The following is a 16,129-nucleotide window of genomic DNA, read 5'->3' on the forward strand; positions in this document are numbered from 1 at the left end:
ACGAAATTGATCGGTTCAGTCGTTACTTAGATATTGCCTTGAGAAAATCTTCCCACTTCTATTTTGCATGAATCTCGCGTATAATAGGCACGGTGTGCTCGCGCAGTTCGAGCGCAACTTCGTTGCGCGTGAAACTTGGCGCGAGGCAGTACCGTGCCTCTTGATCTCACTTTTACAACTGGGTGGCAACTTCAGTCTCCCGATCTCGAATAAAAGAAATCTAGTTGAAGTTGTGAAAGAGGTTGAAAATAATTTGAGATTTTTTGATAAAAAAACTGTGGAATCTTTGCGTTCCTTTTTCATTCCCAGATTGACTAATTCATTGAGTTCGACACCTATTATCAGTGACACACATGATAAATTGTTAATCAGATATAAACAGGTCAAAATTTTCCAAAAGCATCACCCAGAAATTGTCTTTACACGTGCTGACAAGAGCAGTGTGACGGTCGCTGTAGACAAACACGATTACATTCAGAAGATCAATAATATGCTTGATGATACCTCCACATATATAAAAATAAAAAGAATCCCATTAAATCTATGGAGGACACTTTAAACGGTTTTTTAAAAAAATGGGTTTCAAAAGAGTATATTAGTGATCTGAGTTTTAAAATGATGAGATCGAGTGATGGCAATCTTCCGAGAGCGTATGGAATTCCTAAAATCCGTAAGCCAGGTAATCCTTACAGAATAATCGTGTCTTCTATTGGCAGTCCTTTACATTCATTTGCGGAATTTCTACACAAAATTTTGTACACAAACATTCCTACTGCCAAGAGCCATATTAATAATAGTTCAGATTTTGTGAACAAAATTAATAAAATTGATCTGCAGCGCGGTCACATTCTTTTGTCTTTGGACGTGATATCTTTGTATACTAATGTTCCGATTGATTTGGCTTTAAAAAGCATAAAAATTAGGTGGAAATTCATTAGAAATCACACTAAAATTCCTCTTGATGAATTTCTCTCTGCCATTGAATTTGTTCTTTCTTCCACATATTTTTTATTCGATGACCAAATTTATAAACAGTCTTTTGGTGTACCTATGGGATCACCTTTATCTCCGATTATAGCGGATATTGTCATGCAGGACCTCGAGATATCAATTTTTAAAAAACTATTTTTTTCCCCTTCTTTTTATTACAGATACGTAGATGATCTGATTTTAACGGCTCCTTCTGATTCTTTGTCGGGACTTTTGTCTTTGTTTAATAGTTATAACAATAGATTGCAGTTCACGATGGAGACTCAGATTGATGACACTTTAAATTTTCTAGACGTAAAATTGATTGTTGACAAGCACAATTTAATCTTGTTTGACTGGCATCACAAAGAAACCTTCTCAGGTAGATATTTGAACTTTTTGTCTATGNATCCTACCTCACAAAAAATTGGGACTATTATCTGCTTAGTAGACAAAATTTTTACACTGTCCTATCCACAGTTTCACACCAAGAATCTCGTCTTTATCATTAGAATTTTAATTATCAACAATTATCCTTTACAGTTCATTTTTAAAATTATTAATAATAGAATCAAATTTTTAATTAATAAGAAATATAACAACGAAATTATAAATTTAACAGTTAACTCAATTGACACTCAAGATAAAAAGAAGTCGTTCTTTGTGATGCCTTACATTAATAATCTCACCGACTCTATGTCAAGGTGAATAAAATCTTTAGTTGATGTATCCCTTGCTTTCCGTAGTATTAACAAACTTGACANATTTATTAAAGCAATTAAAGATCCCTTAAAGAAAGAACAAAATAAGAGAATTTAGTTTACTGTCTTGAGTGCACTTCTTGCAATGCTTCTTATGTGGGCCAGACCAAGAGGAAATTAAAAACCAGAAGTACTGAACACAAGAATCAAATCAATCAAAAACATTTAGATCCATCTGTTGTTACTGAACATCGCCTTCAGACAGGGCATGATTTTAATTGGAATAATGTACGTATTATGGATCGTGAAAACCATTATAATAAACGATTAATTTCCGAAATGATTCAAATTAAGCTGCAAACTAATGCGATTAATATTATGTCAGATACTGAGCAATTAAAACCTTATGTCTCGTTTCTGGAAATATACAAATCGAAGTGATGGTTCATCTTTAAAGACTTTATTATTGTTATTGTGGTGGGGAACAAGTACTTATATATCCGAACTTTTTTTGTAAAGGCTGTACATCAGTTGTGTAGTTTATGTTTCTTGTGTACTATCTAACTTGAGACGTAAAAAGAGGACATTCTTGGTTTTCGAAACACTGTGACGAATATCAACTAATTATTTGATATTTCTTCCTTATTGCAAGGTGATGTACTGCCTATCTTTTTCTTAATGGTGAGTTGTAATTATTGCTTTGTATCTTTTCTGTACTGCTTCTTTGATTTTTGTAAAGTTTTTATATTAATATACTTATGTAGATTTTTTTGTATGCCACTGAAGATGACTCAAACCAAGAGTCGAAACGTTTGGCATGTTTAAATAAAGATTTTTGTTCATACATCAACACCTAGTATTTGACTCCATATCGGCCCTTCTGCATATATATTTTTTAATTTATTAATTGAAATATAATACGTGTTGTGCATGTACTTGGCGTCTGTTCCTACCTTTTTTGAAAAGATAAGTTTTTCGAAATATCACATATTTTGTATTTTGTAGTATTATTTTAAAAATATCGGAAAACATTGTAAAAGTAGTTTTGCTTGTTTACGTATAATTTGAGAGTGTCACTATTTACTGCAGTCTTTATTCACGTATTTACATAATAACGCAATATGTAACATACGTATTTTATTAAAAATTATCATTTTCAACGTGTCTGTGCGCTATTTATTCAAAACAATAAAACAAAGATAAGATATACTTCATAAAAATAAGATGTATATACTTAATATATGTAAGATGTATATACAATGTATATACTTATTCGCACAAATTTTAATTGAATATGTATGATTGTGTGTAGTAAATATATGAATATCAATATAACGTAACAAGTGTAATTAAAAAAAAAAAAACAAGAAAATAATGGCAAGAAATAATGATCTAAAAAAAATACCTGATTGTGAGTTCATTCTATCTTGCTTTGTAGTTACATTACGATTGTTAGGAATTCTGCTTGCTAAACTTTTACAGTAATTAAGAGAGAATCACTCAAGTTAATTAAAAAAGATAAAAACATTTGTAACTTTGTGCTAGATTTGTGCGGGGATTAGTCTAACCAAATTATAAGGATAATAACTTATAAATTAATAGTTAGATTATAGATAAACGAATGAGTATACTTAGATATTTTGCATACTATTTGTTTACATAGTACGGAACAGAACCAAATAAATCATTGTGGACATTTTATCTATCGGATTGATTCTTGAACAAATAGTTCATGTCCACAAACGTGTATATTGTGGCGCTCAAAGACAGAAACGCATAAAGTACGCTCGTGGCTGTTCTTATCAAAAGTTTATTCTGGTTTTATTCACTAGTTCGTGAATGATTATGTAGTTCATATTCACAAAACTTCGCGGCGCTCGAAAGCACATAAAATGCGATCGTTCTCAGACTTCAGAGAAATATACAGTTGATGTTTGCTTGCGGCTAATATCTATATTGACAAGTTCTGTTTCAAACTTTTCTGATATGTTTTCTCAACAGTAATTTTTCATAACATTAAAATTGAACAATGTGAATAAGTTATTCAATAATAATGTTTCCATTTTAATGCTTTTATAAATAACAAAATTTCAGATTACATTGTAAATATCAAAATTTTAAGATAAATTCAATAATAGGATACAAATAAAATTCTTTTATCTTTTTTTATAAAAAGATAAAATAATTGCAAAAATATATGAGCAATATATATTATCAAAAATATATGAGCAATATATATTATCAAGGTTTACGCAACAACCCTTGCATCCTCGAAGTAGTAATGCCCGTTTTGGCGCAGCCGCTGCCGCGACACGCGAGGCGCCACCGCGCGTTTTCCGCCTGTACTAATTTGGCCGCGTGCGGAATAGTGGGGGATAAGCTAGTAGGGAGAGAGCGTGCGTCTACGTCAGGAAAAGCTCCGAGCTTATTGGTCCCGGTTCATTGTTGCGTATTGATTGCTGCGGAGCAGTGGTATGGTCGGGACACTCGGTCGTCCTCGTCGTCGTCGTCGTCGTCGCCGTCGTCGTCGCCGTAGTCGGTAGTGCACAGCCGATTAGGTTAAGAGGAGCGGGCGTGCGGTCACAGATAGAGAAAAATAGTCATCCGCATCGTCGCCGTCGCGCATTCCGCTCGCGTTTCGCTTGCGAGCTTACGCGTTTCACCTACGGTTACATCCTATTCATATGTGTGTGTATACTTATATTAGAAAACGAAAACAAAATAAGAAAATAGGTACATAAATATATACGCATGAATAAATACACGGGTGAAAAATAAGAAGCGGGGAAGGGGGAAAAGAAAAACGAAAATATCTGTCGCGCACTTGTGTATTCGTACGCGCGCGCGTATGTAACACGCGGTAGTGGTGTCAATGTTTTTTCTGTTGTTTTCTGTTGCTCCGACTTGCCTCGGTGACTGAGACCGTTATTTGTGACACATCAACGGCGGCGGCAGCTGCTGCCGCCGAACGTGATGAAAACGGGCCGCGATTTCTCGTATCCACCAGAATGGAATCACGGCCGATTACGTGGTGGTAGCTGCGAGGATAGAAAACGAAACACGTTCACCAAGGACAAGGACACCGAATTCGGAGCGGTGGTGCTCGTGCACTCAGCGGAAACATCGACGTGCGCGTTCACGTCGGATTAAATTCGTATTGAGGGAGTAGAGCGAGTTCTCGGTCGGACAGTGTGTCGTCAAGACGACAGTGATCGAGTGATTTTCGACAAAAAGATTCTCACGAACAGGGAGAAAACATCCTCCGAACGAATAATACAGACATAATATAGCAAAAGAAACCAGTGTGAGAAGGTGATCAAAAGATAGAGAAAAAGGGAGAGTGCGAGGGGGTGAGAGGGAGAGGGTTGAGAGAGCAAGAGTGGTACGGCAGAGAGGGAGAGAGAGAGAGAGAGAGAGAGAGAGAGAGAGAGGGAGAGAAAGAGTGAGTGAGTGAGTGAGTGAGAGAGAACGATAAGATTCGAAGCGGGTGTGGGGTAAAGGGAGAAAAAGGGTAAAAAGAGGAAGAGAAAAGAAAGATCAGCAGGATTTTCTCCAGCGAGCGCGCGCTGACAAACGCTTGTGGCTGCTGGTACCGCGAGGACGCGGATCCTTTGCAACGGGTCCTCGATAGCGCGTCGCGCACTCCCGCGGGCGGCGCGAAATTATGAAGCGCATAAAGTGCGCCCTACTAGCTGCCGCAGCTGCCGCTGATTGTGATAGCCGCCGGTGAATGTGTGACCCGGGGGCAGCAGAGATCCGCCGGGATGACGACCGAATGGATGACCGAGCAGCCCCCGGTTATAGACGACTGCCTCAAGGACCGGAAATGGTGGTGCTTCCTGCTGTCGAGCATCTTCACCTTCCTCGCCGGGCTGCTGATAGTGCTCCTCTGGCGCGCGTTCGCCTTCCTCTGCTGTCGCAAGGAACCGGAGGTTTGCCCAAATGACCCGAAGCAGAAGGAGCAGAAGACGGCCCGCCAGGGCAAGGAGTTCGAGGGGACTTTTATGACCGAGGCCAAGGACTGGGCCGGCGAGTTGATTTCCGGACAAACCACCACTGGACGTATTCTGGTGAGTATTTTCAATCGTACATCGAACCGATTATTACCGCGATATACGAAGCAGAGACGCTGGAAAGCAGCAGCGCACAAATCTACCACATAATGTTTACAGTTTGTTATTTTTTAAAAATAAGACTATCGATTTTAAAAGAGATGTAAATTGAGTCGCACACACACACACACACACTTAGTGAAACCTGACCTATATTGCACATGCACTCTTTATCTCTATGAGTCAACTTTATTAAATATTACCGCGATATTGATTACTTATATTGACGACACAGTTGAAAATAATAACGTGTCTGTATTGTTTATATTAAATTTTTAGCTTTTACGCGCGCTAATTTTATATTAATTATGCGGATTAATGGATTAAACTATACATCTCAAGTATGTTATATTTATGTTTATGAATATTCGATATAAAGTAGTGTTGCAATTTGCAATGTATATTCTGTTATACAATTCGAAGTTGCTCAGAGAGTTCGATATGACAATGAGAATTTACAATATGAGAGTACATTCGCGAGTTATTTTAAACTAGCACTCGCTAATTACCAAGAAAAGATTTCGAACATAAAAATATGAAAAATTTTAAGTCTGCAGTAAAGCTATGCATTTATCAAGCCTGAACTTCTTTCGCCGCGATACCCTTAACTTTGATTCGTGATCGAGCTTCCAGATGCGATTCCGTTAAATAGGTCGTACGTTAAAGAAAGTAAGGAGCCCGTTTCAAAGAAATTCCTTTGAATGCGCGGAAAGAAGGGTAAAGACGGTAGAACGGGAGAGAAGAAGGATATAGAGATTAAAATTACTTCGTGCGGATTCGTGCCAGTCACGAAAGACGCCATTACCGAAAATTCGAGTTGAAGCATTAAACTGTCGTTTAAATTCTAATTTAGTTTCTAAAGTTTCGATCTCGATATAACAATCTCTGTTTCAACGCGATATATCACAACGGCAGAAATTTTGCACACAGAAAGAGGAGTTAAATCTTACTTTCTTTCGCGTTCCGAATTCGTACCACGCGCCGCGGTGCCCTTCACCGGGACATACGAAGATTGGCGACGCGCGTTCCGGACGTGCCACAGGGTGAGAAACTGGTGGCGAAACGTGTATACACGTAAACTCGCGGCCACTTACACGTGTACGCGCGCGTGCGCGCACACGAGACTTCTGGCCTCGAGCTCGTACGCGAGAGAATCGTGTACGTGGCCGGTGACCCAGTTTTCGTTCGTGGAACCATGACGACGTCCGTCCCGAAGTAGAGAGGGGTGGTTTCTACGCAGTGCGTGTTTCACCCGACAAGTGCGTTTCCGTCGCCATTGTTTCGCGATCTGTACATTCTTTTCCCCCCGTCTTTCAGCTTAATCTCGACGAAGCGTTCTTTTCGAGGCAAATAGGATTCCTCTTTGAGTTTGTACACACACACACACACACACACACAGAAAGAGACAGAGAGAGAGAGAGAGAGAGAGCGCGCTATCCTCTTTTGGCCATCTTCTTGCATCTCCAAAGAACGTTTCTTACATTCTCGCCTCTGCTCTCGGTTGAGTGCGTCAAGTCGAGAGGGAAGCCTGCGCCCAATTCGCGGATAGCTTTATTCAAATTTTATAGCCAACCAGGCAAGGGATCCTCGTCTCCGGGGGCATAAATCGGAAAGGTGGCGCGATTTACGTTCGCAATGTTATGTGGAAATAGTTTTCACGGAGGTTACGACGTGGGAGCGTAACACGGCTTCTCTTGAATCTCTTCTATTCGATATAAGGAAAAAAGTCTAAGGATGACGCTCGATAGAGAGAGAGAGAGAGAGAGATCTTCTGCTTGTTCCGCATTTTTTAACGACTCGGGGCATATCGATGTGTGCCCTTGCGGGAACTTGGTTTTTCTCGTAGAGGCTGAGTCAGACGACAGATTGCATTTGGCCATGCGAGATCGAATCGCAAAGTTCGACGGATAGCAATTATATTCCGGCTACGGATAATAGGGAAGCTTTGCTATATTTCCCTATCTCGAATTTCAATCGCGGGAACCAATAAAGCAAGGGGCGCTTCGATAGTAAGGTTTATTGATGAGGATATCGGCGAAACCAGCTTCGGTATTCTCTATGCTAAACAGTTCGCGTGGCCCGTCTAGTGACCAGATTATAATCTTGCGATCGAAGTCTGAAATCGGCGAGAGTCATCATTCACGCAAACAGATAATCTCTAATCCAAAAATCTATTCTTCAACTCCGGCCTGATTTTCTGCTGATCTTAATCACTTAATTGCAATTTTTTTCGGAAGCAGATTACATTGTTCAAGAATTCACAATCTTTATCTATCAAAACAGTATATACGCTAGCATATTTCTCGAGTTTTTTTTTATATTATCAGAGATACACAGATTTTCAAGAAGCTAAAAAAATCAACAATTTCTAAGTACTTTAATACGAATACGAAAGATCAAATCGAGCCAAAAATACATTGATGCATTTACATAAAAGTGATCACATATTTGCGTCAATATTATCTGCATTTTTTTACACATTACAACTTTACAACATTTTAACTCTCACAGATAACCCTGTGGTCTCTTTTCATGTAACGTATGACTAATCTTTCTATAATTGGAGCGCACGTCCTACGATAAACTTTAATCAACTTTGCATCCACACTCTAATTTTTTTATTATTTGTATTTTCTTATTTTTATACGTAAACCAATTGTGACTGATAAAGACTGACGTAAGAACTCGAAACGTTTCGCAATTTTCTGTACACATGATCACTTTTATGTAAATACATCAATATATTTTTGACTCGATTTGACCTCTCGTATTATTGTTTATTTAACGAGTGTCTCGTATTATACTTTAATACCTCTTTAATTTTGTAAATTTAATGTATATACACATGTATGCAAACAATTTTAGTCTTATTACAGATGATACTTATATAAATATCAGGATAATTATCGTGCACGTTCAAAGATCAATTAGCGATCGATTCCGTCTGACGGCACGCTGACTATTACCACTTTGCGACAAAGCCTATGCGGCCGAATACTATACACAAGTTTCACGCTGTTTAGCGAGTCTCTGTAACATTTTACATTATAGTCTCTTTGGTGAAGTTTGTTCCACGTAGTTCGGGTAGCATAGTTGTACCACAAAGATAATATCATAAAGACAATTCGTTTCGACTTAACGCTAGATTTGTTAAAGAGAGAAAATAACATTTTGTTTCTCAAATGCATTTTCTTCGGCAATGAATATTTGATTAAATAATATTGATTGTTGTTTCAACTTTTTCAATTTGCACTTTCCGGAATTTATTTGCAAGCGTCGCATAAAGAAAAACGTTGCAAATAAAAAAGCTGCAAAGCTGAAAACAGGTCAAGCCGCTCTTGTAAATTGAAATCTTTAAAAACAAAATAATATATTTCTTTGCCGAGTAGTATAAAGTTTGTGAAAGTAATTAAATTTTTAATTTTTACACGGAAGCAAAAATATCACCAAAAATATCATCGCGAAGATTAAATGGCCAGTGTGTTGAACAGAATGGAATGTTTGATATATAATATATAAAATATTTTGTTGTACTTTCGCGAAACAGTACGATGTTATTTTTTTACGAAATTGAGAGAATTTATGTACATCTCTTGTACGAAATTAAAATATTGACAACGGACTTCGTGACGTAATCCTTAGTATTTCGCAGTAAAATCAAGTTCCTTTGCGACTATCGTGACTACGATTCATATGCTAATCGAGTAATATAAATTGTAAGTCGCGCGTTACATATATTCGTGTAAGTTGTCACATGACATAAACTACTTTTGGCATGATTTTTGACTCCGACGTTGCTATTCCAAATGAACTTGTATCGACCTTCATGACTGTGAATTTTATTCGTACGAGACTAGATTGTATTTCCTCTCCATGTGTTTTTTTCATTTAATTTTTTCAACTTTATTTTAATAATCCCAAGAAAATACAAAGACATAAAGTAGAATTTATGAAAACGACTCGCCGTCTTAGATGCGACTGCTCTCGGAGAAATTATAACGAATGGTTCGAGTTGTATTGTTTTTTTATTTTTTTTTTTTACATTCTCTATAAAAAGAATGTAATTTCTTTTCTTATGCAAAATCTCATTACGCTTTGCGGACGACACAAAGTGTCCGGTTGATTCTCTGTTTAACGTATCTGGTTTTTCGAACACACTCTCACGGGGAACGTAAAACATGTACATCCGCGTCGGTTTGCTCGAGCGATTCGAAACCAAGAACTTCTCGAATATTTAAGCTATTCCCCGATCGCGCGAACTTTTTACCTCATCGGTCGCACTCTGCACGCGTCATCGTTCGATGCGCGTCACACCGGCACGCAGAGAACTTTTTTAACTGGACTTTCTCCGATAGTTCGCCGCGCTCACACGGAGATCACAAGTGAGACTACGAGCATACAGCAGTAAGAATTTGTAATAAAATTTATATTTCCGGGCTGCGGCACGTACATGTGTCGGAGAAAAAAACTTGAACGAATGACTGGATGGGTGGATAGCCGTATGAATTGTATATCATATTCTTTACGACTGCGTGTAGTTTTTGTGAACATAACGTCTCTAATTTGTTCCACTTTGGTTTATTCTATTCTCAGCGCTTTTTTATACATGCAAATGTGCAGCACGGTGACACAAAGATTCTTGACAAACAATGTGCGGCCCAGATTACTTCCGATAATTCGAAAATATGTTAGTTTAATCGCGCATGTAAAATTTATTGAGTTACAATTGACAATGGAAACTATTATTACGTTATCTTGCAAAAGTGCATAACAAGAAAAGTTAGTTTTGAACTTGCATCAGCGTACGATGAAACTTATTTTTTGTTTTGTAAATGTGGCTGCAACGTATCTGTATTCTTGAGATCTCGCTGCAGATGCGGAGATAAACGATAAGAATTGAGTTTAGAATTCAGCATGTTCTATTGTCTGTATTACGTATTTCATATTGCATTTGACGCACACAAATTTCGATTTGTTATGTGCTCGCGCCCGACTACCGCGGATAATATAGATACATATCTGTTATCGAAAGATACGGCGCAAATATTCATCGCGCAATGTTGCTTGTTAAAAGACTGTTGCTTGTTAAAATGCATGCACGGTATATTCTGCAAAGAAAATGGAATAGTAGGTCACGATACATCAATACTTTGAAACAGAACAACTAATGTCATCCTATGGCTCGTAGAAGGATTCTATCTGAATGTTCGAATTTCCATTCTTTTGATTAAAAAAAATCTGTATTACTAATGTTTTATCCGCAATACCGATAAAAGTATAATTTTTGTAAAATTTATATTCTGTAAAATGTTTTCTCCTATTAAACTTTTTTGAGCATTGTTTTCATTTACATTAGTCGTTTTGTCGAATTATTAATATTTAAATACGTAAATCGCTTCATATCGGTGGAATTCATCGCGCAACGATGCGCGAATTCTTTGTGTTCGTGTTATATCCAACAGCCAAATCAAAGTTAATTGTGTACATTGGTCAATTTGTTGCAACGTTCATTCTTCAATTATTATACAAATCCGATTTGATGTCCAAATCGATTTTGCGAAATCGGCTTCTCTTCGTATCAATTTGGTACGCTTACTTTTATCAATGAAAGTGGGTAACGAAGCGTGGAGAAGTCGGGACATTACTACCACTACTCTACTTACACTATCGCGAATGAACTACATTATTGCGGACAATGCACGCGGAGAAAAAGAAACTGAAAAGAAAAAAATAAAAGGGAGAAGATAAGAGAATGGGAAGAGCTTAACAATATCACGCTGGAATTTATTTATTCGCGATTCGTGAAGAGTAAGAGGATGATTCATTCCCCGATCGCGTGAATGCCCCGTTGTTCTGCTTCGTTGTTAAACATTTTTCGTATTTCGCGCGGCGTGTCGACGGACAAGCGATGAGTTTCAACGCAGTCGCCATGTCGGTGCACTTTAGTCGTCAATAACATCGTTGACATTTACCTTCGCTGTCGACAGGAGATAACGTGACTCGCGATAAAAGTTGCTTCAGCGCGCACAAATACAACGTAATGCGGCCGAGATGTCGTCATTGTTGCTTTGGTTGAAAACCGACGGTGTATCGCTTCTCAAATTTGTGTTTCACCGTCTTACTTCTCGCGCTCATCGAATTACAGAACAATTCATGTCTCGCGCTCGGACGCGGATATGTTTAATTCAGCACAACAAAGATACGTCGATCGATACTTACCTGTGTGTGTATATCCATATATATACACACATATATATATATATATATATATATATATATGTAAATGTACATATGTATATGTACTTGTCGGAATTTAGCGTCGAGCTTTTTTCCGCAAGAGGATGAAGTTATCAGGCGAGTTAATACAAAGTTTTCTGAGAGAAGGGAAGGAGTGCCATGTCGATATCGAAGAATTTCAGACACGAAGCGCCTCGATATTACACGAAAAGAATCTTTAAAACGTTCATAATTTATGAAAGCAATAAAACTCAGAAAGAGAGTCTAAAGCCATTGATGATCGCGGATGGGAATTAATGAATCACAAACTGATTCTTAGGATGTTTTTTAATTTTTGATAAGAAAGAACTTTTTCAAGATTATCTTGTAACAATATATTTAACTTCATTTGGAAATTGTTCTAGTTTAACTACATGTCATAAAATATTATACTATTATATTAGAAAATGTATTTTATGTAGATTTAAACAATGATATAAAAGACTGATAAAAAGAATACGAAATTTACATTAAAAATTTTAATCGTTATTCGATTTTATTTGTCTTGGATTATTATTTTGATAATTTTATCGAAAAGAATGTTTCTTTAGGAGTTTTCAAAATTTCCAATTTTTATCTTCGCCTTCATTTCAATTCTCGCGCGTATTAAGTCGGATAAAATAGAAATTGAACATTGAAATAAAAAGATTCGTGAAAAATTGTAGGTAACAGTATGCATGTAACATTTGTACATTTTATTTTATAATCGGATAAGAAACGCGAAGCCACAATTGTGACGTTGTAAGTCGCGGAGGCGCAAGTCTTATTTCTCGCATTAGGACTTATCGAGTTACTGAATATCCGTCGCGACCCCCAGGATACTCGTCGGTATATTTAATTCAGTATGACCAACCTACCTGGTGCGATCGATACGCCAAGTGTCGCAAAACGAAACCGCCCGGCCAAGCAGTTTTTTCAAGCCGAATGAGGAACGTCTGTCGGTACGAAGAGCGAGAGAGGAAGATACGGAAAAGAATTGCTGAAACGTGCGCGAGAAAGGGAAGAAGAGGACTTTCACGGGAACATTTATCCATTCCTGTCAAAGCAAGGACGAAGTCCGGCTATAATTCGTTTTGTACATGTAAAAAGAGCGCGACCGCAAAACTGTTCCTCTTTCTGTGAAATTGCGAGTATATCAGCGTGTAGTTTTTCTGCCACTAGAAAAATCTTGGAAAAATCTATCTATTATTAGAATTATCTACCTATTATCTTTAAAAAAATCTACCTATTATATTAAGTATTATTTCCAATATACGTTAAAACTAGACGTTATAATACAATTTTGTTTATCTCTACGAAGTTGCGAACGTGCTGTCTTGTCGGACGTCTCGTGACTCATCTAGCTTCGTTTATGGCGCGGTTTTGCATTAGAGGCGCATTAAATCCGCTCGCGGCAAGATGTATAAACGATGGCGCGCAGTCAATTTCTCCGACGTGAGCGGAAAGTTGAAACAGGATTAGCTGCGAAAGCCTCGTAATTGTTTCGACTAACCGTGGGAGTTAAACTCAGAGGTTTAGCTCTCGAATTACATTGCGCGGATCGGTTCCCCCACCCCTCGTGTTAGCGGCGTCGGAATCGTTATCATTCGGATATATTCTGGGTAGATCTCATATCCGAGGGAAATGGGTAATTATTGATAAGATGCCCGCGTAATAGCGGATCTAATTTCGGGCGAATATCTGCTGTACATTAAATTTCTGGAAGAGGCGACGCCCTCCCAATGTTAGAACGTAATGTCTAGAGAGACTAGCGTGACGTCTAGGCGCATATAAAATTAAACCCACTTTGCAATATACGTAGACGCAGATCATAATCCACGTGCATGCGCGCAACCTTGCGTTATGCAGCTGTCAAGTGACGCGCTAAACTTTCGGACCCGCTCTCGGACTTTCGAATTTTTGGCATCCGCTGGACGAGACAAACGTATAGATTGGATTCAGATCCGTCGAGCGAGTTCAGCGAATGAATATATCGCTGACCCACAATAAATCGAATGTGTTATAAATTGTTATAAATGTGTTATAAATTGTCGCAATTATTGTCGGACAAAATGTTAATATCAGAGGAGGAAGAAAAGTAAAAACAAAAGTGAAAGTTTATTAAATTTTTTATTTTACTTGCAAACTTCTCAAAATCAGAAAATCTGGATTTTACTTGGTCATGTTCATTCTCTTTTTATTGCGAAAACATTTGTAACATCTCGTGATGTCTCCGTATCGATCGAAATCGATCATCCGTGACGATAATACTGCAGATGTTATTTCAACGCGGCGTGACACACACACACACACACACGTTAACCGATTTTAGCTAGATAGAAGATGTGATATTGTATAAAAATATATTCAACGTGTAGAAAGTTGGATGTGTGTCGTGCGGGTATTATTCATGCGCTACAACTTGAGTAAACAACCTTATTGATTTTCAAGTAAGCGCTACTCACACTTTATCGCTTTAGGAGTTGATTGCCAGTTAAGTTAACTTCTTCATTGCGCGGCAAATCGAATATTCCTAACGAGCGCGAACAATGCACATAATGAGAATGCTTGAGAGAACAACGGGACTAACATTTATCAAATTTCTGCAAAATCCATTACGATCATAAAATAAATAATTGAAAATTCCTATGTAATGATAATTTTTGATAATGTATGTTTGTGCGAACTTCACTCTCTCTTCATAAAAGAACGATATTTTTTACACGTAAGAAACACGTTCGCAAAAGATACGCTTCTTTTAATCTTGTCGATCTTGGGAAACGCTCTAGGTCAGTAAAGCACGAAGATACTCGCGTTTATTTTTCTATCGCGGCAAAGTAGCAACGTCGTCTAAGTAGCAAAGTAGTTGGAATGTACACAACTATCAGCGAACTAAGTACATGGCGCAGAAGAAGAAATGAGGTTTCCACGGCTCTTTTCTTTCTTTCGAGTCGTCTGGAAGTGAAGTATCTACTGGAATTACGTGAGAGTCAAGAGAAGAAGCCGGACGATCGGTCGGAGAAAGAAATGACGCGTAAACGGAGAGCGGAAGAAGAAAGGCTAGAAAAAGATTAGAAACGAGAGAGATAGAAAAAGTGGGGTGTCGAAGAGACGACGGAAGATCGTGACACAACAACCTTCATTCGCGTCCCACGCCAAGACGCATGTCCGTCCGTCCGTCGAAACTGGGTTACAGCTGTTGTACGTGATATCCGGTGCCTCGCGAAATTGGATTTCCATGCGCTTTTCCACAATTTAAACTATCGCGGGAGTAGACGCATGGCATCGTAAAAAGCGGATTAGCCCTCGACGCGCTCATATACACACACACATACTCGCGCGCGTTTATTGTCGCCAACGTTAATGCTCGGGGTTTCGCGATATGTGCCCGCGCAAAATGAACGAGCAACGAAAGAATACCGGTTGCGCTGTTTTACAATTCTGCCGTATCGCGGAGAAGCCGCGATATTGCGTTTTGGAGGATTTGAAGAGATAAGGATATCGTGTTTCAAAGAGTGGTGAAACTGCGCAGGATTTGCGTCTTGAATATTCGTGTTGTTGTTTTATACGAATGCGTATTTTTTAGTAGCGGAAGAATAATAGAAAGTTGTGAAATATTATATTCACTGTCGTTATTATGAAGAAATATGTTACTATATATTTTTTAACTATTTGCGAGCGCATGCACAATTAAATGAATTCACTAACTCAGATATAATCTCGGATTTATTTGATCTTTGTTTGAACATCGCGCGAATCGATGACAAATATATGAGGGAAACAGAAATACACGAATATCGGCAGGGGCTTTTTAAAATCCGGTAATTTTTCCACGACAAATTATTGCCGTCGGCGATGTGACCTTTTTCCCAGAAAAAAACGTTGAAACGCTTTTAATCGATATCCACGCATAAACCTACTTTTAATTTACTGCTCGGCTTCATCCTGCTTGATTACACTCGAGCTCTAAATTCGCTCGCTGCTCCTTTTAGGCGGGATGTCATTCACAGCTGTACGTACGTCGCGTTGCAAAAACGAGGTAAAATTGGAGTATGCGCGAAATCGAATCGAACTCGCCTGGTGTGATTTAAT

The 16,129-nt window shown here is 38.2% G+C and overlaps 1 protein-coding gene across 39 annotated transcripts in view; it reads left to right on the forward strand.

Annotated features, from left to right (window-relative positions):
• The first annotated feature begins 5,065 nt into the window (after positions 1–5,065).
• Positions 5,066–16,129, forward strand: part of LOC109859852 (calcium-activated potassium channel slowpoke) — a 90,335-nt gene continuing 79,271 nt past the window's right edge. For all 39 annotated transcript variants that reach the window (XM_020438478.1, XM_020438467.1, XM_020438483.1 and 36 more), the window contains exon 1: positions 5,066–5,740. In XM_020438478.1, coding sequence (XP_020294067.1) covers positions 5,435–5,740 — 306 coding nt within the window. In that variant the 5' untranslated portion in view covers positions 5,066–5,434. The remainder of the gene's footprint in view (positions 5,741–16,129) is intronic.

Source organism: Pseudomyrmex gracilis, unplaced genomic scaffold (assembly GCF_002006095.1).
Source record: "Pseudomyrmex gracilis isolate BER0280 unplaced genomic scaffold, ASM200609v1 scaffold_294, whole genome shotgun sequence".
NCBI lineage: Eukaryota > Metazoa > Arthropoda > Insecta > Hymenoptera > Formicidae > Pseudomyrmex > Pseudomyrmex gracilis.